This window comes from Oncorhynchus keta, chromosome 35 (genome assembly GCF_023373465.1).
Source record: "Oncorhynchus keta strain PuntledgeMale-10-30-2019 chromosome 35, Oket_V2, whole genome shotgun sequence".
NCBI lineage: Eukaryota > Metazoa > Chordata > Actinopteri > Salmoniformes > Salmonidae > Oncorhynchus > Oncorhynchus keta.
In genome coordinates, this window is record NC_068455.1 from 36,592,887 (window position 1) to 36,617,788 (window position 24,902).

Genomic DNA, 24,902 nt, shown 5'->3' on the forward strand with positions numbered 1-24,902 from the left:
GTATGTGTGCCAATCTTAATAGTGCAGTTAATATTGTACAGTTGTGGACCTTCTCCTTCAATTGCATGTTCCATGTGATCTTTTCATATTAAGTGTTCCTGTACCTATAGGCCTATGTGTAGCTATAACCTGGATTTGGGTCTGCTCTTATACCTGCATATTAATACTCACTCTACTAAATACATTTTGGGAGGGATTGGCATCTGCCATGTGATCATACTGTATCTACTGTTTGCAGCTACAGTGCACACCACAGACATGAGACTGAAACAAAATATACATTTTCAGTAGTTTTATTGAAAAATGCCTCTTCTGTTTCAGAAATAAATAAGAAAATAAGGCTGTGGAGTTCACAATGTGCAGTTAAAACATGAGAAAAGCAATTCTATGTCCATAGTCTTGCAAACAAATTCCAACTGCATTTGGTACTGATACAAAACAACTATATATTTTTTTTCTTTTTTTTTCTTTACTAAATATACAACACAGACATGCAATTCCACCTTCGGTAAAAAAAAATCAGCTGTGAGTTGGTATTATAAAAACAGACACACATTCGGTCTAAAGTAACTAATTGAAAGCCGGATTTACCATTCGTTGAGAACCTTAATGGAGCTGGAACCAGTAACCCTCTTTCTGATGAGGAGGGTGGCAAACTATATGATTTCAATAGAACAGACTGCTTGACATTGTGAAATTTACAATGAATTGTGAGGGACAGGGGTAATGTGGATGAGTACAGAAACATACATACAGTGGCAAGAAAAAGTATGTGAACCCTTTGGAATTATCCGGATTTCTGCATAAATTGGTCAAAAATTTTGATCTGATCTTCATCTAAGTCCCAGCAACAGACAAACAGTCAATCTTGCATAAAGCTGGAAAGGGTTACACAAGTATCTCTAAAAGCATTGATGTCCATCAGTCCACGGTAAGACAAATTGTCTATAAATGGAGAAAGTTCAGCACTGTTACCACTCTCCCTAGGAGTGGCTGTCCTGCAAAGATGACTGCTAGAGCACATGCTCAATGAGGTTAAGAAGAATCTTAGAGAGTCAGCTAGACTTAAAGAAATCCCTGGAACATGCTAACATCTCTGTTGACGAGTATACCATACGTTAACACTAAACAAGAATGGTGTTCATGGGAGGACACCACGGAAGAAGCCACTGCTGTCCAAAAAAAACCATTGCTGCACATCTGAAGTTCTCAAAAGAGCATCTGGATGTTCCACAGAGCTACTGGCAAAATATTCTGTGGACAGATGAAACTAAAGTTGAGTTGTTTGGAAGGAACACAAAACACTATGTGTGGAGAAAAAAGGCACAGCACATCAGCATCAAAACCTCATCCCAACTGTAAAGTATGGTGGAGGGAGTGTCATAGTTTGGGACAGCTTGCTATCATCAACAGAAAAATGAATTCCCAGGTTTATCAAGACATTTTTTCAGGAGAATGTTCACCAATTGAACCTCAACAGAAGTTGGGTGATGCAACAGGACAACGACCCAAAACACAGAAGTAAATCAACAACAGAAGGGCAACAACAGAAGAAAATATGCCCTCTGGAGTGGCTCAGTCAGAGTCCTGACCTCAACCCAATTGAGATGCTGTGGCATGACCTCAAAAGAACTGTTCACACCAGACATCCCAAGAATATTGCTGATCTGAAACAGTTTTGTAAAGAGGAATGGTCCAAAATTCCTCCTGACCGTTGTGCAGGTTTGATCCGCAACTACAGAAAACGTTTGGTTGAGGTTATTGCTGCCAAAGGAGGGTCAACCAGTTATTAAATCCAAGGGTTCACATCCTTTTCCACCCTGCACCGTGAATGTTTATATAGTGTGTTCAATAAAGACATGAAAACGCATAGTTGTTTGTGTGTTACTAGTTTAAGTCGACTGTGTTTGTCTATTGTTGTGACTTAGATGAAGATCAGATCACATTTGATGACCAATTTATGCAGAAATCCAGTTAATTCCAAAGGGTTCACATACTTTTTCTTGTCACTGTATACTTCCAACCAATGTATTTGCCGATTGTGACATGATTATTGCATTAAACATTGGACTCTAATAAACACTTAATGCAGTTATATTACAAGCAGAGACACTTAAGGGAACAGTTAGCAAGCACACAGATTTGTAATGAATTAATGTCTAGATTCTTTATATTTTTCACTTAATCTTCCTAAACTTAGCTTGTTTATGCGTAAAGATATGCACAATAAAGCTAGGGGTATCAAACCCATAGATTTCATTATCTGAGTTTCACTGATACTCGCTCATGTAAAAACGTAGATCAATTCAAGATAAGAATTCTTTGTTTTGTTTTTGTTTATTGTGATATCCTCTCTGCATCATCTCTTGATAGTGACCTCTTTCCTCTCTGGGTTCGTGAGTAACCAGGCGACTGCATAGCCTCAGATCCGTCTTCCGATTCTTCCTCGAGTATAGGGACAATGTAGGTTTCAGGATCGAGCTCGTAGCCGTTGGCTAGAAATATTTGTTTGGCCAATCAAACAGGACTTTAGTTGGCAGTCTGAGACTTGATATGCACAATGTACAACCGAAACATCTCCTAAATATGGACCGAAGAACTGGACCTAAGAACTGTTATTTATCTGTTAAATTCTCTGTTTCTAAGAATGTTAGTGATTCCATGCACTCTAGCACTTAATGTTATTGACAACTATCAGCCATATTTAACACAAGAGTAATAAAGCTGGGATGGAATTTGCATCAAAACACTAAGACGACACTGCCACTAGTGTCTAGCTCTTGCCTATATCCCTTTGCCAGTCCTAAAACCCACTGAGGTATTAGACAACACATGTTCTACAGCAAAGGAACTAATATGATGTATATATATATACATGTTTTTTGTTTTAATTGAGGAAAATGGCAAGAAAATCACATTTAGCATAGATTAGGCAAACATACAAAGAACATCATTATTAAATGTACAAATGGCACATGCTTCAGTTTGGATGGGAGTACAAGCTGTGTAAATCACTCAGGCATCATAATAAAACAGAGGGTTATGCTGGAAGTAAGTCAGTAGGAAGCGGGGTTATAAGGCACGAGCTCAATACAGATGTCAACTGATTTTAGTGGATTGTGTGGTTCAAACATAATTTACAAGGCACAATTAGTTTATTTACAGATATCACGTCTCCATGTTAACACTGTTGTTCTTTTGTTATGAGATCCAATTTATGAGTCGTTTTTTTTTGTGTGTTTTTTTTAACATGCTCCTTCCTGCGCAGAGAAGCTCTCTCTCTTTCTCGGTTTGCTGGGGTTTTTGCTCAAGATGCAAACAGGCCAGTAGGGTTGCCATCTCTGCAGCTTGTCTGATAGAAGCTGTGAAGTGGTGTTAGTGCCAGTCCACTCCTTTCTTTCTCGTTTTTGGGTTTTTAATGTTGTTCATTCGTTATGTCCACGATGGTTATCCTTACGGGGTCATTAGCCAGTGAGCTAACATCTCAGAAACAGGACTTCAAAGTGTAAGGCGGCTTAGAAAGTTTACTAGGACCGACCTGGAAACAGTTCAAACAGGGGGTTAGATCTCTCTGTTGGAGAAAGTTATTTGCCATTTCTATTTGTTTTACATGCTATTCTGAAAATTAACTCTATGACAAACATATTGAGAACTTGGAAGTAAAGGGTTTATAATGTTGTGAAAAGCCTGTTGTGGGCACTAAGATAAATCCACTGTTCCATTTGCATATAATTTGTTGGATCAAAAGGAAATGGGTACTTATACTGAATATCAACATTGCACTTTTGTTAAAAACCCTTGAAACCCATGGTCTCCATACATTGAACCAGAGCAGAAAGTTAGCTGTTGAGTACAGTATCTCTCTGTAAGTTGTATATACATTTGTGTGCATACGTTACATTCGTACATTCACTATGTATTCAGCTATCCTGCCATGCAGATAGAGATTCAGTCAGTCGTGGAGACATACCTGGGTAGCCTTGTCCATTGTAAGGAATGCCAACACACTGGGAGGAGTCACAGTAGCCAGGGGGCCCGGGTGGTCCCCTCACTCCTGGGGTTCCCTGGCGACCAGGAGGGCCACGAGGCCCAGCAGAGCCCGTAGTACCTGTGGGGCCAGTCCGAGCCTCACCTGGTGGCCCTGGGATTAGATAAAGGAAGGTAGGGTATGGGAATTAAATAACAAATACTCAGACTCAGAGCGAAACCCCACTGACATTACCCTTAAATCGCAACTGGAAGTGGGGGGGGATTGGTTTCTTACCACTGTAATTTAGATATTTAGACAGCTCAATTAAAAGTCTGAAAAAAAGCAAGCCAGTCAGACTGTGGAGTTACCCCCTGCCCCAGTCTGTCTAGACAGTACAAACCAAGGATGGAATTTCCCCCCACTCTCTCTCGCTCTCTTAAGTGAGCACACATGTGTTGTCAATGAAGGAGCCACCAAAGCAATGCTCAATGTACAAAAATCTGATTCTCCATACTCAACAATGAGTAATCATTGCTAGCTACCTTCCTCCCTCTGCTGCTAGGTTGTCTCACTTCATTCACAGAAACAGACTTGGCAGTGTTCGACTGAAGGGGAAAAGTAGACATCAATGACTGGCCTGATATCTCCACTAGCCCATGATAGGAAAGCTCCTGGGGACTCAGGGCCTTCACATGCTGAATTTCAATTAAAGGGGAATGCTATGTTAAAGGGGCCTCTATGAAGACAGAATAATATCAACATTGAATAAGACGGCTATTAGAGACTAATCCTCAGCCATTTCTAGAATGGGTTTGGGATCACTGGTGAATGATTAGAGGTAGGAGTAAGATTGTTTTGATTAAAGAAAATAGCATCTATAATGCATCAGCACATGTTAAATCCTTCATTCAGAAATAGACCCAGGCCCTCAGTCATTTGATGTATATTACTGTGTGTCGATCTTGCATCGTCAGACTTGTGGTATGTTGATCAAGAGGAACTTTAATTCCCTTGGAAAACGTGTGAACACATCTATGTGGACCGATCCCATGAAGAAGAAACATACATTATCTCTAGAAAGGAGAAGTGTTTTGCTGGAAATACATTTGATCGTTCACTAAGAATTTATGAAGCACAGCAGCCCCAAACAAAGGTTCTTGAGACACACAGCTTGGCAAATCTTGGCCTGCCCCTCAGGTCTGTCATTTAGATCGCACTGGGAGGAGTTCTAAAGGTCACAAAGAGAGGTCCAAGTAAAGGATGTAGAACAAATGGCTGCCATGGTGAAACTAGGTTCAAACTGTAGATCAGGAACTAATGAATGGGAACATATTGTCTCCAGCTGTTGAAAATGACCGTTTAGAGTAAATATGTGTGAATATTCTTATGTTCCATGCCTCGTTGTTAAGGTACATGAGCTGAATTACAGTCAGGGCCTTGCATTAATGGTCCATGACTTCTAGTGAGATGGGTGGGGGGGGGGCCTTGGAAGAGGCATAGTTGTGCAATAGGTTATTGTACATGAGAAGTGATGTCCGAGGTCTTACCAGGCGGACCACTGAGTCCTCTCTGTCCTCTCTGTCCTGTTCCAGGGGATCCTCTCTCGCCCTTCTCTCCTGGCGTCCCTGCAACAACACAATCAGACACAGAGAACGGGTTATTAGGAATGACAAAAGGTCCCAATGTACGGTACAATGTATCTGTAACAGAAAATAACTGCTCTTGAAACCACAAATGAGCACGTTTGAGGATGGAGGAAATTGTAGCATAGATCAGATTTACTGTAGGAAGTGAAGCATGATGTCAGATGACCATCAGGTCTTAGCATGATGTCAGGTTCCAACTTCAACCCTATATGTTCAGCCTACTGTAGATGGGGGTTTTGCACAATCGCTTGCAATCAAAACTGCCATTTGATCTTTGAGCTCGTCATTATTTAATTATACCATCATTGTAAAAGTTTCAATGCTACTCCAGATGATTTGCTATGAGGTTACATGGGATGAACAAGAGCACAGACTGTGTCCTACATGTAAGTCACAACTTGAAGTTCTGCATCTCTGCAGAATTTGTCATTTACAGACAGGAAGTAATACAACAGGCAAACAAAAAACAACACATATCACACTCACCTCTCTCTCCTTGGTTTCCAGGTAAGCCGGAGTTTCCAGGGAAACCGTTTCGGCCAGTCTGTCCAGGTTCTCCAGGGGGACCCGTGTTGCCAGCAGGACCAGCGGGGCCGGGAGGGCCCGGGTTGTTGCTACGGTAACCAGTGGGGATCTGGTTGATCATATTATCAATTCTGCTCATCTGACCTGAGAGGAATGAATAAAGATATGACGTCAGACAATGAATCCAGTGTGTGTTTGTGTACCCAACCAATGCTGGCTTATGAAGTTCGAAACGGCCACTCACTGTTCACAAGCTGTTCGCAAACTTGTCGGGCAATGGAGCGCATCAGATTTTGAGATGCAAAGTCTCCCTGGGAAACAGACACATTTTGGTGAGACAAGGTAATGCTACTCAAACGTTATGAAGTGTCCAAAGATACAGTACTGTACATACCCTCTCTCCCTTTTCTCCCTTTATTCCAGCCAATCCCTGTGAAAGAGAGGAAACATGGATTTTCTCAATAACAGGAATGGCATTCATTTGATTGAGATTTGCAACGTTTTCCAACTGAATCGAATGCAATCAGGGGTAAATGTTCCGAATAAGGTCATCCAGTCAGAACCAGAGTAAAATCCCTTCATGCTTCCACAAATGAAGTTTAGAACTTCATTTCAGGAGTGGGAGGAAATTCTGCCCTGTTTTGGCACATCTTGGCCATTGCCTCCTTGAGGACCCATGCAAATCACCATATGACCACTTGTATTTGTACATACTGGGTTTCCTGTGTCTCCTGGTTTTCCTTGGTTGCCTGTGTTTCCTGTGTTTCCTGGAGATCCTGGGCTTCCCTGGATGATGGAAAGATAACAGCATTATTGTTAGATCCACTTACCAACGTTACCAAGGAGTAAATAGAAGAACAACAACCACTCCCGGTCTCTGTTATATAACATGCTGTATAATACGGTCCAGCCTTATATTGTGTTGTATATCCACAGTCAAGGCACCATACAGTATACTATGCCAAGAACACTAAAGTGGGTGGAAACACTGCCAACAGGGATAGGATGCTTAACGGTCCTCAGATCAGTCCTTATGGTAAAGTAGGCCCTCTTCCTATTGGAATGGTGTGGCCATTCATTAACTGGAGGCAGGCCTCCACCAGAGTATAGGGAATGAGATGCATGCTTGATCGTCAATACTTACTGAAGGACTGAGTTTGTCTGTGGTTTGACCACGTGCTGCAGGCTAACAAACAGACTAACTATCAGGTATTAAAAGACACCCCCAGGAGGTTTTACTTCTCTTGACTGAAATCCAGTACTCACCATCGGTCCCGTTGGGCCTCTAGGTCCCGAGGGTCCTTCCTTCCCTGGTGGTCCCTGGGGAAAAAAGACGGGCAATCACAAACAGGCAACAATAAAAGTTACACTTCATTATAAAGAAGTTGGCAATAAGTTTTAGTTGCAGTCCTTAAGCTGTTGGTATAAAGTTGTTGTTGTTTCCAAGTTATGTTGTCGTTCCAAGAGATGAGTATATAAAGATTTAGTGAAATAAACCAGGACCTCTCTGATCTCCCTAGCGACCAATCTCTGTTGTGTATTTTACTGCACCCATCCTACGGAGCCAAACTACGTCATCTGACAAGGGTAGTAACATCATTAACATGCAACAGAATACTATGAGCACACAACATTTTAACTGCACACTTTGAGTTAAGTAGGTGATCACATGCTTAAGTAGGTGCTGGCTCGATTAATGGCCTTTCAACGGTGCGGGTACACTAAGCATGCTCTGTGTAGAGGTCCAGAGAGGCAGATCTTACCCTCACTCCACCTGGTCCAACAGAACCCATAGGACCAGCAGCACCAGCAGGACCCTGCAGGAACACAACACACTCAATCAAACTGTGATAACCAGTAATAACACACCCACATCGGACTTCTCCCAAATGGCCCATAATTGCATTTTCATATTGCCAGAAAGGTACTCGTTTTCTCTCTGTTTCTCTCTAGGTTCCCTGTGATTTAGTGAGAAAATGATGCACTTAGCTGATGCATCTTAGTGCCAGTACCTTAGGATACGTGTATTGGCTGTTGAAATGCATGTTGTTAACAGGAGCTTTTGACAGATAAGGCTGCTATAGCCATAATCATAACGCAATGAGAAACTCTCAACAAAATGTTTCTTTAGTATTAATAACTTCACAGGGTAATTGTTAGGGTTCAGGGGAGTCTCATATTCCCAACGTAAAGCCGTCCTTGATGGGACGCGAATGACTACGTAAATGATGCTCATTACTGACGTTACAGAATAATCCCTCCGATCATTCCGCACTGGAGTTTTCAGTTTGTAAAGTCCCTGGCCATGGTGGATGTTGTGTGGAGGACCAGTACCAACGAATTATCACAGTATGTTGTGGTCCCCTTCTAAGATGGGCAAGGTGTCCATCTATGAGAAGAAGAAGGATATCTTCCAAGACAACTCATGATCTTTAGTCCCATTGTCTCCAGAAATGGCTCTTTGGGCTTTTGATGCAATGTAGGCTCCACATACACTTTGAGAACATAATCATGTGGTCATTGGCAACCTTGAAGGATTTACTCATCCAATGCTGAGGTTGTTCGTCTTCTCAACACATTCTTTCCCAGCTATTTAAATCCAATTAGTGGTACCCAAGTAGAGCCACGAATAGTCTGCAAATACCTATTTTTGGCCTTGACTACAGGGTTTAGAGTAAGTGCAGTTGCAGGACAGTAGTGTCATTTGTTTTTAAACATGTTTTATTTCTTTATTTAACTGGGAAAGTCAGTTAAGTACAAATTCTTATTTACAATGGCGGCCTACACCAACATGTACAGTTCATATCAATCCTCCACTCCCATTGGCAAGACCATTCTGTTTCCCATAATATCTTAACTGGTGGCCGTCCACTGAGTGTCAAACAGCAGGTTGATTAGAGAGTATACCCCACTCTGGGGACTGTATGGTCTACCTCCTACTTTGAAAGTGGTTGCAGCGTTGCCATGTGGACAGATTCCAGGCTCCAGTAGCAATGTTTCTCTCAGTGAATCACCTCCGGTTTCCTGTTCCAAACCACAGCTAATGAAAAAGAGAGCTGTACTCACTTTCAGCCCAGTCAGGCCTGAGTCTCCGGGATCTCCCTTTGGTCCGGGGCGTCCCTGAGAAGACGAAGAGGGGAGGATTAGAACTATGAGTACAAAGGGAAGTCCAACCCTGAACAACTACAGGGATCTGGTGATTCTCTTTGTCATGTAGTCTGTAACTGAGAGTGAATTTACAGCCCAGCTTTAGGAGACTTTCTAAAGGAAGAACGTTCTAGAATAAATAGGATCTTAACACTCGGTGACTGTGTGTGTAAATCATAAGTCAGGGAGGACGTCGTACAGTCCCCACACACTGTGAATCCAACAGAACATTCCAGATGAAGGATAGCTGCAGTGACGGTTGCAATTGTATTTTTATGTTCACTAAACATAGTTTAGTTTTCCTCGTAATCTAAGGGGGTGTTACTTACAGGTTCTCCTGGCAGAGACAAGCCGTTAGGGCCTTGTGGACCTGGAGGTCCGGATTGTCCTGGAAGTCCTTGTTCTCCACGGGGGCCCATTGAACCCTATGGTAGAAGCGGAATGACAAAACCAAACATAGTCCCATTACTTTTCAACTATTCACACCATATCTCCCTGTAGACCTCTCCACAGCAGGGCTGAGAGAATGAGAATGAACTGTTGGTGAGAAACAAGTTCTATTTCTCATCAGACCTCTCGACACTGGCCACTGTAAATCAAACTGGGGAGAAATACACAGTACAAATCAAGCTGAAGAATATACAGTACGTTCAATAAGTGAGTTCAGATGTGAGCAATCTGTTTTGTCTGATGGGGCATGCAAATGGTGGACTGTACTGTTCAGTGGTAACTGCTTTGAGATCCCTACTGCATTATGCTGAACTCTGCTTTACTGTAAATGAGTTGGGCCTTGGACTGTAGCCGAGTTAGCTCAGTTGGATATGGCTTGATTCAACGTTTGATTGTGGCTCGGACCACACAACACCATAATATCCAATGACTCAGACTCATTAATTCGCTCTGGATCCAAGTGTGTGTTAAATGGCTTGATAATGATCCAAAAATCTTGACTTACAGTTGGGCCTGAGTCTCCTCTTTCTCCTCTGGGTCCTTTAGTACCTGGTCCACCCTGGGAAAGTCAAGACAGAATGAAAGACAGAGTCAGAGATGGAGAATCAGAGCCATCCCCACAACAGGAGCTGCTTCCAGACCTAAACCCCAAGCCTTCAGGAATCCCCTGAAGTAGTGAGGTTGCAAAGTGAAGCATACATATTCCAGACTCCTCTTCAAGGTTTTTCCTGTGTTTTTATTTTGTCAGATGGGCATTTATCTTTTGACACATCTCTAAGCCTGATAGCCCACACCTCATCTCATGCCATTCATCTCATCCCACTCTATTTCGTTTTCCATGGGAAAAACACAGACACTCACATGAGGGATGTCCCCACTCTAATATCCACATGCTTAAACGTTAGAGCACGGCAACAATTATGAAGAAAAAATAATACCCCCGTAACACTATTCCTATATGTCCACATCATCGTAGTGGAGACAGAGTGGTATCATCATCATCATTATATAAGAGAGTAGACAGAGAGCTTTGCTGCCAGGCGAGGACAGACCGAAGTTGAGAGAACCCTGCCCCAAGACAAGGCGAAATGGAGGTATGGAGGGATGGTTAATGTCTTTACCGAGGGGCCGGGTGGCCCCGGAGGGCCGACACTGTCCTGTGCACACGTGCACGCGTGGGGAAGAGCTGGGCACTTGAGCTCATCTCTCTGCAATATGGAAAGGAAGGAGAGGGGGAGGGAGAGGAAGATAATGAGAATGTAAAAAATACTTTACTAAAATACAATATTAATAGTATGACCCATTGGGCATCTCGTGACATATGTGGGCCTTTCTGATAACCCACAAAATACAGATAAGTGCAGATAGGAGTATTTGTATTGAAAATGAGTGCCACTGCTCTGACAACCCAAAACATAAAATGGTGCCTTGAAGTTTTCCTTAAGGAAACCCATTAGAAAAGCTGATCAAGTTTTTATAAAACTGGTGTGCATACTGAAATATGACTAGTGGAATGCATGGCCTACACACAAATACTCTGACAACTGAAACCCAACTGTTTTGTGGAAGGAAATATGTGACACGATATATGAATATATCATGCAAATTACACAGAGAGGGAGAGATGGGTAATTGGCTACAGTCAAGTAAGTAAGTGCACATGCATCTGGTAATAAACATATCACAGATGAGTACTATGATTCATCTGTTCACCACATGATCAAAAGGACCAGTTGTTTTGGTGGGACTGGAATTGTAAAACTGTACACAGATTAATCCAGTTAAAGAGGAATACAATGGTCTATTCAGGCCTGCCAACGCAATCATTTCATTTGAAACTTTTCCCCAGCTAGGCTTCAGACAAAGTCTATACAGCACGTGCACACTTTAGAAATAACACATAACCTCTGACACATGCATGCACGGAAGAATGTAATGGCTCTCTTAACTTATAGTACGTGCTAGAGGGCGAGTCAAAGTGCCAAAGGTTTGATGGTACTGTACAGGTATGAGGCCTTTGCTAGAAGGCCGTCCACGGCGAAACTGCTCTTACCGTGGCCGGGAGGTCACAACATTTGTCTCTGCTGGTCCAGCTCAAGCTGCACACAATGTCAAACATCTGGAGCTGGAACTGCACAACAGAACAGAGAGAGGAGAAGAAGAGAGATTAGAACACAGATGGGCGTTACACATGGCTTCCATTGAGCTCCAGCGCTGAGGACTCAACACGGCACGGCTCCAGACACAGACCAGCACCCACAGAGAGCTGGAGCACAGGTGAGATGAGAGAGAGCAGCGTCTTTCATTCCTCCAGCAATGGCTGAGTTGTAGCTCTTACTTGAGCATCAGCAGATGAGGAGCTAGGAAGTAAAACCTGGGCACTTTGCACTTCACACTTAACACCAATAGCTTGTGTGTGAGTGACGGATGCATTTCCTTAGGGGTTTACCAGTTTGAATAAGGGTTGTACATTTTCCACCCACCGTTGCCGACTCCCTTTTTGATCCTCCTGACTTGGCCATCTTTCCCAGCACCTCATAGCCGTCTGTGGAGATGTTCTTGGCCTCCTTGATGGGTTTCTCTGCCACCTCCTGGCAGTCCACGTTCAGTTTGACCCTCTCGGGAGAAACACTGATGTGAAGCTGTAGCAGGAGGAGGAAGAGGAGAGGATTATTAGTCAAGACCACTCTAATCTCAATATGAACCACGACAGCAACGGGTGGCAGGTAGTCTAACGGTTAGAGCGTTGGGCCAGTAACAAAAAAACACTAGTTTGAATCCCCGAGCCGACAAGGTGAAAAATCAGTCGATGTGCCCTTGAGCAAGGCACTTAACCCTAATTGCTCCAGGGTCACCTTGATAATGGCAGACCCTGGCCGTGACCCTATACTCTCAGAGGGCGTCTCAGGGGGAGTTGGGATATGTAAAAAAAAAACACATTTCCAAAGTGAAGCAGGCCAAATATAAGCACCCACCATGTAATTATTATTATCTCATTACAATGTTTGGACATCCACGCTTGCGTAAGATACTGAGAATGTCCAGAGTTTTTCACATGCCATTTCCCTATTAAAAAAGAGCCTCTCTCTACAATGGAAAGACCTAATAAGGAACACGATTCGATAGTCTCGTAACATACAACTACTTTTTTTGTTGTTGTTTTGATTTGATTTGAAACTAAGAACCCAGTTGAACCCATGTGGAGTCGAAACTGATGTTTATTAAGATGCTGATACTGTATTTCACTAAATCACCACTATTGACATGATTTGTTATTCAGTCCTCCTTATAATTAATTTATTATATATATGTTTTATTTCACCTTTATTTAACCAGGTAGGCCAGTTGAGAACAAGTTCTCATTTACAACTGAGACCTGGCCAAGGTAAAGAAAAGCAGCGCGACAAAAAACAACAACACAGAGTTACACGTGGGATAAACAAAAGTATAGTCTATAACACAATAGAAACATCTATATACAGTGTGTGCAAATGGAGTAAGGAGGTGAGGCAATGGCTTAGAATCACGTAAGAACATTCTGGTTGTAGGTCCCTTGGAAGACAGTTGATGTCAGAACATAAAAAAATCTAAAAGATTAAACAAGCTATGGCTATTTTTGAAACAACACACACTGTCAGAATATGGGCCTTTGAAACGATGTTGTTTGCGGTAACCCATCAAAAGCGCTACACTTTTACACACTTTCCTGTGCAGTTACATTGTCTTTTAACAGTCTGACAAGCTTTCACCCTGACAGAGAGAGCAGGCTATAACATTACTGTCCTATAGAGCAATAACAACTGCACTTGGCAACCACTCACAAAATTACAGTGGACTTTCTTGGCAAGAGAACAGACTATCTGGCCAACCACAGGAGAGGGGTCTGATACCTCAGGATACTGGCATGGACATAGATACTATGATGCACTTGTGGGCTTACCAAAAATAATGCTCAATGATGTACTGCAAGTGCAAAGAATGCGCACTTATACATTACTGGAAAATATTACTGGAAAATTAGGATTCGCCATAAAACGGTCAGTGTTTTCTCTCACCATTTGAAAGCAAAATAGAATTCCATCAACTGAAATAGGCTGATGTTGGTGAACAGGAAGCTTATTCAATTGGAAACCAATCATGGAATCGCACAATGGCCCATTCTCTAACAAAAGCCTGAGAAAACTATCACACTGACACAGATGATTAACATCTTCTGAATGGATCAAAAACCACAGGAGTCAAGTCAGACCAGACCTCGACTTCCACCGTGACCAGCCAAGTCACAATTACACTCAATTAATCCTCCCTTCCTCTGCCCGTAGCTCTTCTGGACATTGACACATCTTGGACACATCTCTTTCACCGCACTCCATTCTCCCATTGGTCTACTGTAGACACCATACTGTAGGCTGTATCAGAGTTTGGTGTCCAGTCCACAGACATAGTACAGAAACAGTTCATATAGTCATATATTGGCTTCTGTTTCCCCCTGATTCCCCTGACATACGTTCATGATTTCTATCGGACTCCATTTTCATAGTATTGGCTGTGTCTTCGCGGCTCCTCCTTTTTCTCCGCCCCGAGCCCTGATCGCCATGAAATCACAGTTCACATCCAGCCTCACTACCTAAGATAGGATTCCTTAATTAGATTGACATATCTGAAATGCTTTGATGCAAAGCTAAATTGCATTCACAGGTCTCAACTTTTTTCAGAAAGAGACAAAATCCTAGTTTAGCTATACTACTGCCACCATATCATTCCAGACATCTATGCTTCCATGTCCAGTCCTGGAGGACAATGGCATATACCCATCCAGGCTTCCGAAGGAGCTTGCTTAGGATTGGTTGTAAAGTCACCATTTCATTTCCGAGTGGCTTCCTCTGGGGGCTGGAATGGTAGTATGCTTCATTAAATCTGCTTGACTACCTCACGGAATGGAAGGCTTTTAAAAGAAGTCATCAGAGAAAACACTGTAGTAACGAGAGTACAAAGAGGGCAGTCAGGGCTATGGCAAAGTATCAGTTAGAGATTGACCAAAGACCAATGTTTTAAACAACTTGGGTTCTTTGGAGCATTCTCTTCTCCCACTCATTCTCAATGAGTGCATGCAAATACTGGCAAAACCTAACCACCCAATCCCCGAATGGAAAGTTTGAGAGAGTTTGGGTCCTCTCAGAGAATAATAGCTGCATTTGTGAAGCTTTAAGTATGGGCAAACTGCAGAGTGGGTGGACTGAATACAATCTAGCTATGACAAAAACCACTAAAAACTTTAATATTTCCACTTGATCGCAACAAAATGCAAAACCCCCCCAATGGCACCAATGATACATACAATATATGAGTTGATGAAAAAAACGTTTACCCTGCTATTAAACTATATGAAGTAGCTACACCCTGCACATTTTACTACACTTGGCAAACATCAGGACTATAGTTCAAATGAGAGCATGGGTCAGACTAGAAATAAAGATGAGGGTTGGTTTGGATTATTGTCTCATATTTTCCCATGGACATGTCTAATCTTAGAATGAACAATTCATTTTGTGAGTGAAATAGTCGAGAGGAGGGGAAAACCTCAACTGCATTATGAGTCTCATAACCATCTATTCTGAGTTCATATCAAAAGATATGAAGTGCTCTGAGGTAGGGTACACTATCCATGCTACGGGCTACATTTGAGCATTTGTGGAACAGCTGTAGGTAAGTCCAGCTGTCCTTTCTGACGTCACTGGTCAGATAGGTTCCAGCGCCACACGCTGAGGTCACTCCAAACCACCCATGGATGAACCATTGGGAAACCACAATACACACAAAAACTCCAGTCAGTAACTACAGTATACACATGCACCAGTCCAGCAATTAATCTGGTAGGTAGACCGCTATAGATTCCTATTCCCTCAGCGCAGTAACCGCAGCACCACATACTAGCCACTCAGAACACTCAGACTGCAGGCACCACCACAGCAATAGACAAGAAACACAGACATGTAGGCTGGTACCCAACAAGAGCTCTGATGATGTCATTGTGCCGATGTCACTGACGTCATCGGATATAGCCCTGACCCAACATTTTCCAGGGTCCCATTCATAACACTGTCCTGTAATTAGCTTTGCTGCTTAGTGGTCTGACTGAAACGACATTCATTTGAGGTTCTATGGGCAAACCATTCTCCCTCATAACTTTTAAGTGTTCAGAGTGGACTCATTGACCTTAGGAAGTACATTTGATGTCAGATCAGAGTAGACTACACTAGAGGGTCCTCACGATTTTGGAGGACCCTCAGAAACATGGATACACTTGAAACATTCTTCAAGTCCATTGGAAACAATAACATCTACATCTTACATGTATCTTACATCTTGAACCGTTCATAAAATAATATGAAAATATACTGACGTTCATTTTTTAAATCCTTCTCATCTGTTGATAGCTGAGCTTAACAGAGGATGTTTTACATTGTGCCCTGCTTTGAGTTGGGCCTAGCGTTTGATGTCCCATGTGAGCTCCTCTACTCCAGCTGTGACTTTGCGGTACCCAAAATGTGGCAGAAACACTGTATATGACGAATTTAAAACTTGGCATGTGACAAAATCATTCTATAGAAACAAGGGCTTTTAAAAATCAATTACGGCATTGTCTGTAGTGTTATTTCAACAGGGTTGAAAAGCCTTGAGTGGCTAATGACTGTAGGTATGTACTCAATGACCCCCACTCAGACTTGACATTGTAGTCCCACCATAGGAAAGTAACAGAGGCGGCAATGGGAATCCAGACTCAGAGGCAGGAAGATGTGAAGTATAGGAGATGCAATATATGTCCAAATATCTCCATTCATGTTTACAGATGTTTGTAAGTCTCTTTGGGCTTGTTGAATTTTTTTGGTCGATTACATCAGTTTATTCCACAGGCTGCAAACATGGCGTGTGATAATACTTTGAGAGGATTTTCTCTGACTTTTAGAAACCATTTGTTGAAGCAGGAAATTAATGTTATTAACATATAATTTGATTCAAGCAGCAAGTAGTCTTGAAAATACTTCATAGGGCACACTCAGCTAGCTTTCTGTTTTGCGTGGTAAAAGTACGACCTGGTGATTTTCCCAATGTATCATGTTTTATTTATTGTAAACGAGGTAAACCACAACAAACACTGATCCAATAACAGCCCACTTCCTCAGAATGTTCAGGAATTCCCACCTGACCGCCGCCAGGACAATGGCCAATCAGCACACTGTAAGCCTCCATCGCTAGGCTAACTGGTTGCACATTGTGCAAGGTGACCATGGGTCACCAAAGTCTCCTCCAACCTTTGGAAAGATATTTATAGTCCTTCCAAACCATTCATCAAAATAACTGCCTAAAGTCTCCGAAAACAAAGCTAAACGCCAGATTGTAAAAAAGGCCTGAACTCCACTTTGGCACCGAATCCATATCGCATTCAATGTCGTGAGAGGTAGGTAACCAGATCCTAGCTAGACCTTAGTCTTGGCATTGATTATCACCTCAGTAGGTGAACTCAATGAGGCAAAACACTAATCCACAGAAACATCAACTATGAACAGACATAACCGCTCATAAAGACTGGAAACAGACAAATACATCTATCATAGGTGGTGACCATTTCAACTGTACACATCCCAGACAGGGATAATCTCCCCTGAACATCAATCTAAACAAATTTACCACAGAAATCCATTATTCATGTGAAAAGGCTTCTTTGGAAGTAATTATCCCAAATTATTGTAGATTATTGCTGATCTGTATGTCCTCAGGAAATTCAACCAGAAAAATAAGACAAGATATGGGATTCCTTTGCCAAGCCAGAATGGTGTTTACCTTGTGGAAGCTTCCGTGGAAAACTCTCTTCACTTGATCCTCATTAAACGTGGCTCTCTGGATCTCCCCTCTGGTGTCCTTGTTGTAGAACGTGATTGTTTTGCTGGAAGCTGAAAAGAGGGAACGATGGTTTCAGATGGCCCCCATACATTACAGGGAGACGTCACGCAACACACATGGAAACAGACACAGAGAGTGAGCTACAGGGGAGATAGCCCTCACAAGTAAACACTTATGGACAACTAAACACTTACGTAACTAGCGAATACTTAGGTACAATACTTGATCACAAACTTAGGCACACAAGGGAACACTTATGGACTTGGAAATACGCACAGAGTGTAAAAGTCAGTGTCAAATCAAAACACTTTCCTATGAGAGAGAACTTGATACAGCCAAGTCTGGGGGTTGATGCTTTTGCATTCAGAGGTCTACATCTCCTTTATCCTTCATTTACCAACAGAGGATCAATGGACCGTAGTGGCCTACAGGTCATTACACTGGTCTACGTTTCTAAACACTGTTATCTGATGCAGTAAGGAGGGGAATCAGACCACAGCTGTTGGGCAGCCACAGCTTTACCCCATAAGAGAAACAAAGCACAGTGGGGGCTTACGGTTGACGGTGATCCCAACCTCAGGGTTGTTGTTGCTGTCAGCAATCTGCCAGACATCAAATGCCTGGTTGGGGGTGTCGGGGAGGAGACGGAAGAGCAGGATTATGGTGTAGGATGGAGGAAGACCCTCTGGGTGGATCTCCCTGGCAGGAACAAAAATACAGGATACAGGTGTCATGGCAGACCTCTTTCATGGAGCTAAAGGATTCTACTTTTGTAAGATGGTCAACTTCATAGACACCAGCCATGAGAATATCTGATCACTAGTTTACCCAGTGGGCACAGATGTCAATTCAAAAGTCTATTCCACTGTGATTCAGCGTAATTTCATTGAAATTACATGGAAACGTTGACTCAACCAGTGTGTGCCCAGTGGGTATAGATCATCAGATAATCATAAATATTTGAGCAACATGAGAGAGTTCACAAAAACCTGTTTGGATTAAGATGGCAAATCGAAACCTATAGAGCCTTTGGCCAGGATGAAAAACTAGATTCTTTGTAACTCCCTGAAGACCAAAGACACAGAGCAACAATGTTGGCACCTTAAAAACCACACCATAAACTAAAAAGACACACAATATCCACCCTGTCACGTTGGCCACACAACCTGAAAATGGTTGCCAGTTTGAGCCCAGCCTTGAAAGATTACTGACATATTGAAATATTTGTCTGTCCCTACATTACGGCTGGAAGTGTTTTCACATGTGCACATTGAGTCAATGGCTAACCCACGCACAAATACAAACCATTATGGACAAATTAACAAAGCATGCTCGTGCCTTAGAGGTTAGAACAGAATTCTTGAGCAGCTCAGCAATTGCTTGAAGACATTTTAATGGGCTCAATAAAGACCTGGGCTTTTGACCTGTGGCTGCTTTGGTTGCTCCCTCTATGACATATGTGGAAGAGGGCCCTACCCCGGGAGCTTTACACTCCGAACCAAAATGATTTTCTCTTACTAACACTTCATATTCTACAAGCTGCAACAACAAACAGAACTGGCAAGGGGCTCTGTAGATGCTGGATGGGCGCTGGGGGGACCGCAGGCTGCCGAGCCTTTGAAGGTCATTAAAAATAATTACACAGGCCAGCATTTACAGTACGCAGGAGAGGAGCAGGCCGCGCACGAAGGAAACAGGCTGCAAGCACGGACACACACTTACTTTGTGGGCGCAGTGAGGAATGCGTCCTTGTGAAGCCTGTAGGTTATAAAACTGTTGAAGGAGCCAGATTCCATGGACACGCCATTCATGGCAGCAAAGGTCCTGTCTGTGATGTTGAAGCCCTCAAGCATTCTGAAGCCTGGAGAATACACATCAGGTCAAATACACAATCATGAGAAAATACAAGTCAATGCAAAGGAAGATTCTGTACAGTACTGACTGGCCCGTAGGTGCTATCAGTATCTGTCAGTTTATTCGGAATATATACTTACCAGGGGACGTAAACCCGTTAATGTAGATCAAAGGACAAGCTGAAGAGGGAGAAATGAAACAACATGACAGGCTGTTAAAGGCTAGAGGACAACAGACAGCGAACGTCAATCTGGTTTAACTTGTGTCTTAAGGCACTGCGTCATGCCGATGCTACTCTTACTGGATGTGGCCGTTTCACAGATGAATGTGATGAGGTTGTCCTGGATCTTGGCGAACGCGTCAAAGTCATCCACAACAAAGACGTGTCTTTCGCTTGGCTTGCTGCCGATGTTCCTCAACTCTGTCATGTCCACATCGGCCACACCGACCACAAACACGCTGTAACCTGGAGTGAGATGAGTGCAAAGACAACCTTTAGAATCCATACGCCATGGCCTAATCAAGCCTTAGTGGCTGTTCACATCTATTTCACAGTAGCTGATTAGATCTGCCAGTACAGCACTCCAATTTGGAAAAAAACTACCCCCCCCAAAAAGAGGTAAACAATGCTATACCTCAAAACAAGTTACGTAGCTAGCTACGCTAAAATGACGTTTAAAGTCTGAAAAAATCCCGTTTCTGACTTCTATAAGGACAAATCCCAACTTTGAACACTTACCAGAGTGTATCAGGTTGGAGGCACTCTTCTGGACCTCGTCTTGGGAGCGACCATCGGTGACGACCACCAGAACCTTAGGCACGTGCTTCCTCATGCCGTTGTCTGAGGTGAACACCTTCTCGCCAACGTGCTTCAGAGCAGCACCTGTACACAGAGGGGTCGGACATCAGTCTCAACCTTTAACTCTGGACTCATTCAACTCCACCAGCACGATGAAGACACTATGATGACATTGTCGCTGAGTGAATGTCTCTCGACTTTTCTATTAACTCAACATTATGCATTGAGGGTTAAGGATGTCAGTCACATTGAGACTGGCAGCCAGTCAGAGTGGTCAGTGGGCGTACCGGTTTTGGTGTTTCCTCCCATGTAGCGGACGAGCTGCAGCGCAGCCAAGGTCCTTCCCTTGTCTTGGTAAGTGTTCAGTTTGAACTCTGTCTTGGCACTGTCACTGTATTGCACAAAAGACACCTGTTTCCAGAAGAAGACAGGAGAGTGAGAGTAAGAGAACATGAAGCATTTACATGAATCCACTCTAAAAAAAGGAAAGGAGAACAGAATATGCTGTAAACAACCAGAGACTCATCACTCGTTTTGAGGCGTTATATCTCAGAGGATAGTCTGCAAGGCGATGTACCTGCATGCCGCCAGGGTGGATGATGTCGAAGGCGCCGATCATGCTGAAGACAAACTGGATCACTTTACTGAAGCTCTCGTCTCCGATACTCCAGGAGCCATCAATCAGGAACACCAGGTCAGCCTTGGCTCCTCTGCACACTGTGGAGCACATAGAGCAAAGTTAACGGACATGTCAGGTAGGAGACGTTTAAAGAGTTTCTCCTCTGTGTTAGCTTCACGTCACTCCACAGCCTGCTGACTTGAAGCCTCTCCTTACCGTCCAAAGCAGGGGGGATGGTGGCAGGTGGAGGAGGGGTGGGGGGCTCAGTTGGGGCCTCTGTGGGCTTGATCACTGTAACAAAGACCAGAACATAAGCTTTACTAGCATGCCATGTTATCCACCTGCAAAGACACTGATGTGTTTTCTTACACCCTGAGTGTGGTGGTGGTGGGGTGGGGGGGGTGTACATGCGTGTGAACACAATGGAAGTGACATGTTACAGGACTGATGGTTAGTGGGGTTTCTTACGCGTCCTCTCCTTGACGCTGACTCCGGGCCCCTCCATGTTGGGGGTCTGTGTGTACACTGTGGCGTTGTAGAGGGCGTCAGGAGTCAGGCCGTCCCAGCAGTAGTGGCTCTCAGACCCAGTAATGGTGGTCTCCTGAGCTCCCTTGTTAGAGGCTGCAGGTAAAGAGGAAAGAGTTACCCACATCGGTAGTGGATCAGGTGATTTATCCCCATACACTCTAAACGTATTCCCTCAGAAGGGTTACAGCCAGTGGTACTGTAGCGCTTGGACTGAGGCAGCAGTGGGCTTACACAGTGATTTCTGTTATTCAACAGATACCCTTTCAAATAAACAAGAATTTACTTAATGTGGCAAAGTGCACTGCTTCCATCAGTAATGGCTGCCATACTGTAAACAGACTTAAATACTCCAACATTTCTTCACATCTTTTTTCCTCTTACATAACTCTAGCGTCGGAGAGTTAATAAGAAACAGATGGATCAGTGGGAATAAGTCATTTTATCAACTACACCTTTGTGATAGGTTGGTAACTTTGGCTACATATCTGATCGACACTAGACATTCTGAAATAAATCTAAAACGAGAGCCAATGTATAGAAACAATCCGTCTGGTGGGAGGAGCTACAGGAGGACGGGCTTGTTGTAATGGCTGGAGCGGAATAATGGAACGGTATCAAACACATAAACATATGGAAACCACATGTTTGACTCTGTTCCATTTATTCCATACCAGCCATTACAATAAACCTGTCCTCCTATAGCTCCTCCCACCAGCCTCGTCTGGCTCCCAACCAGGAATAGTACTTACAGTCGAAGGGATTCAGTTTGAGTCTATAGGAAGTGGCAGCCCTATGCGGGGTCCATCGCATGCAGAAGGTGTCGTAACCAACATTGTAGGTGGTCAGGTCAGTGATGTTCAGGTACACTGTGAAAGACAGGAACAGTCAATCAATCAACTAACCAATCAATCAACCATTTGATCAACCAAAACAATCAAACAACCAATCAATCACTTACGCGTGGTTCCTTGTCCAATGAGAGGTCCGCTAAGGCCAGCGTCATACTGGGCCAACACCTTGAGGTCATAGGTGGTTCCTGGCTGCAGGTTGTGCAGCTGGTAGGTGGTCACATCTCCAACGAAAGTCTCCATGGTCTGATCAGTACCTTCAAGCGCAGACAGGAACACTCCAGGTCAATAACAGCAGGCAAGCAATCACATCTTCAAAAGATCTGTGACTTTCTTCTTCAGCAGGATAGGTATATTAAGCAAGTCAAGTGATTTGTCGTCAGACAATGCTCTTTCACGGCTGAATAGAATAGAACAGTAGCTATCTGACCTGCAGGTGAGTAGACCAGTTTGTAGCCCACCACTCTGGAGGGGGCGGGGTCCCAGGACACTCTGAAGCGAGTGTACCACTCATCTGACACTCTCAGGTTCTGAGGCCCCAGCATGCCAACTGTGGGGCAGGAAACACAGACATTCAAAACATATTAACAACATATTTAAACACTTTGAACATGAATATCATAGCCATGCGATCCTACGCTATGTATTTGCTTTGATGTGGTGTAATTTGTTAGGGGAAATGAGACTGAGTATTGGGCAGCTCCCGTATGAGTTCTCCCATTGGAGGACAGCCAGTTCACGTCTCTGGCATAAACAGGCAGACTGAGCTGAAGCCAAGTCATGCAGTTTCTATTGTTTCTTAGATCTAGGATAATAATCAGTGGCTGAGTTTATAAAACCCCTCTACTGTCTCCATTAACTTTGTGTGTGTGTGTGTGTGTGTGTGTGTGTGTGTGTGTGTGTGTGTGTGTGTGTGTGTGTGTGTGTGTGTGTGTGTGTGTGTGTGTGTGTGTGTGATTATGACTTCCAGTATGTAATAATATATAATAATAATATATGCCATTTAGCAGACGCTTTTATCCAAAGCGACTTACAGTCATGTGTGCATACATTCTACGTATGGGTGGTCCCGGGAATCGAACCCACTACCCTGGCGTTACAAGCGCCATGCTCTACCAACTGAGCTACAGAAGGACCAATAGCTGTGCATTTGTGGAGCACCGTGTGGGTCTGTTATTCTATCATGTTGCATAGAGGACAAAGCATACAATGTCCTAGCATACCTGTGTGTCCGTCTCCATCCAGATCTCCTCCTGGTCCGTCAAGGTAGATGGCCTGCACGTTGATCTTATAGGGAGTGTCTGGATCCAGGTTGGGCAGGATGACAGTATTTCTGTTCCCAGGAACCATAGTCTACAGGACATACAGGCAGGACACTGCATGACTATTTGAAATTACAGGTACTTCAAACAAAGGATAAATAAGGACTTTGGGCCACACGTGCCTTGGGCCACATAAAACTTTGGTGGTGTTTGATGAGAATTTCCTGAGACATATCAGCAATATGGGTGCTTACATGCTCCTCAATGGGGTCTCCAGTGGTGGGGGCGTAGGTGATCTTGTACTGCTGCACTGGACCTTCAGCATGTTCCCATGCCACGGTCAGAGAGCTGGTGGTGGCATCATACACACGCATGTTCCTTGGGCCACTGCGGGGAACTGGAACCGGGATAGTAAGGAAGTTAGCACGATATCAAGCGAATAGGTGGACGTGGATAAACCTGTAAAGGCCACAGGATCTTATGTATGATTTAGTGGATCTTACGTGTTTTGCCCTTGTCTTCGGCCGGTGGTCCTTCTCCGTCAGTATAGATGGCGACCACTCCCACGTTGTAGGACGTGTCTGGGACCAGCTGCTCTAGCAGGGTGGTGGTGGATGTCCCAGGGACCAGGATCTGAATAGGGACAGGGAAGAGAGAGACACAGGGGTCAATGATGAAGGACTGGGGTCAATGATGAAGGACTGGGCCCAATGGGAGGATGAAGCAAACAGCAGGCCTTACAGGGGGATGGATTCAATCAAACTACTACCCTCATACCCACAGAATGAACAGTAATATCAAGGAGATCTGTAGAAGAACAGTTAGGCTAGCCTTCACTGCAATATCCAGATCGGGAAGGAGTACTTCCTGTTTTAAAAATGTGTCATCTGTATGGGGAAAACAACAAGCATGCCATTATGCTGTTATGACCCGCATGGTCCTAGCAGCTATGACCCTCCCAGCCTGACAGCTGTTTCATGTGACAACCCTGACAAGCTCGTCCTCACCTCACTCAACAACCTCTTGTGTTTGTCACTGCTCAGTGCTCACTGAAAGGGGGGAACAAAATGATGCTTTGATGTCAATGTTGTAGGACCCATCCAGACAGTCAGGGAAATAACACACTGAGTAACTAACGTAATGTGCTGACAGTTCCTTACAGCCGCCTGGCTCTTATGACCTATCTGACTGACTATCCGTCATCTGTATGTGTCTGTGTTAGCTCACCCATACTGGATACCAGACACCACTTGCCTGTGTCTTGCCAACATGATCTCAAAGGGAAACTAGTCTCTTCTCATCTACCTGCCATGTCCTAGTCACCTAGAGTCACATACTATACAAAATATACA

The 24,902-nt window shown here is 43.6% G+C and overlaps 1 protein-coding gene across 2 annotated transcripts in view; it reads right to left on the reverse strand.

The window, feature by feature from the left end:
* Window positions 1-277: 277 nt before the first annotated feature.
* The window catches only part of LOC118368451 (collagen alpha-1(XII) chain-like), a 71,518-nt gene continuing 46,893 nt past the window's right edge, over window positions 278-24,902 (reverse strand). For both annotated transcript variants that reach the window (XM_035752567.2, XM_052496940.1), the window contains 31 exons: window positions 24,054-24,183; window positions 23,805-23,947; window positions 23,512-23,641; window positions 22,719-22,838; window positions 22,399-22,545; window positions 22,190-22,306; window positions 21,381-21,533; window positions 21,129-21,203; window positions 20,871-21,010; window positions 20,581-20,704; window positions 20,234-20,377; window positions 19,796-19,960; window positions 19,635-19,673; window positions 19,363-19,501; window positions 18,197-18,339; window positions 17,581-17,690; window positions 12,222-12,380; window positions 11,792-11,869; window positions 10,860-10,946; window positions 10,244-10,297; window positions 9,618-9,713; window positions 9,208-9,261; window positions 7,905-7,958; window positions 7,408-7,461; window positions 6,856-6,927; window positions 6,536-6,571; window positions 6,386-6,452; window positions 6,103-6,285; window positions 5,518-5,595; window positions 3,971-4,141; window positions 278-3,538 (listed from right to left, as the gene is read on the reverse strand). In XM_035752567.2, the coding sequence (XP_035608460.2) occupies window positions 3,528-3,538; window positions 3,971-4,141; window positions 5,518-5,595; window positions 6,103-6,285; window positions 6,386-6,452; window positions 6,536-6,571; window positions 6,856-6,927; window positions 7,408-7,461; window positions 7,905-7,958; window positions 9,208-9,261; window positions 9,618-9,713; window positions 10,244-10,297; window positions 10,860-10,946; window positions 11,792-11,869; window positions 12,222-12,380; window positions 17,581-17,690; window positions 18,197-18,339; window positions 19,363-19,501; window positions 19,635-19,673; window positions 19,796-19,960; window positions 20,234-20,377; window positions 20,581-20,704; window positions 20,871-21,010; window positions 21,129-21,203; window positions 21,381-21,533; window positions 22,190-22,306; window positions 22,399-22,545; window positions 22,719-22,838; window positions 23,512-23,641; window positions 23,805-23,947; window positions 24,054-24,183 (3,273 nt within the window). In that variant the 3' untranslated portion in view covers window positions 278-3,527. The remainder of the gene's footprint in view (window positions 3,539-3,970; window positions 4,142-5,517; window positions 5,596-6,102; window positions 6,286-6,385; window positions 6,453-6,535; window positions 6,572-6,855; window positions 6,928-7,407; window positions 7,462-7,904; window positions 7,959-9,207; window positions 9,262-9,617; window positions 9,714-10,243; window positions 10,298-10,859; window positions 10,947-11,791; window positions 11,870-12,221; window positions 12,381-17,580; window positions 17,691-18,196; window positions 18,340-19,362; window positions 19,502-19,634; window positions 19,674-19,795; window positions 19,961-20,233; window positions 20,378-20,580; window positions 20,705-20,870; window positions 21,011-21,128; window positions 21,204-21,380; window positions 21,534-22,189; window positions 22,307-22,398; window positions 22,546-22,718; window positions 22,839-23,511; window positions 23,642-23,804; window positions 23,948-24,053; window positions 24,184-24,902) is intronic.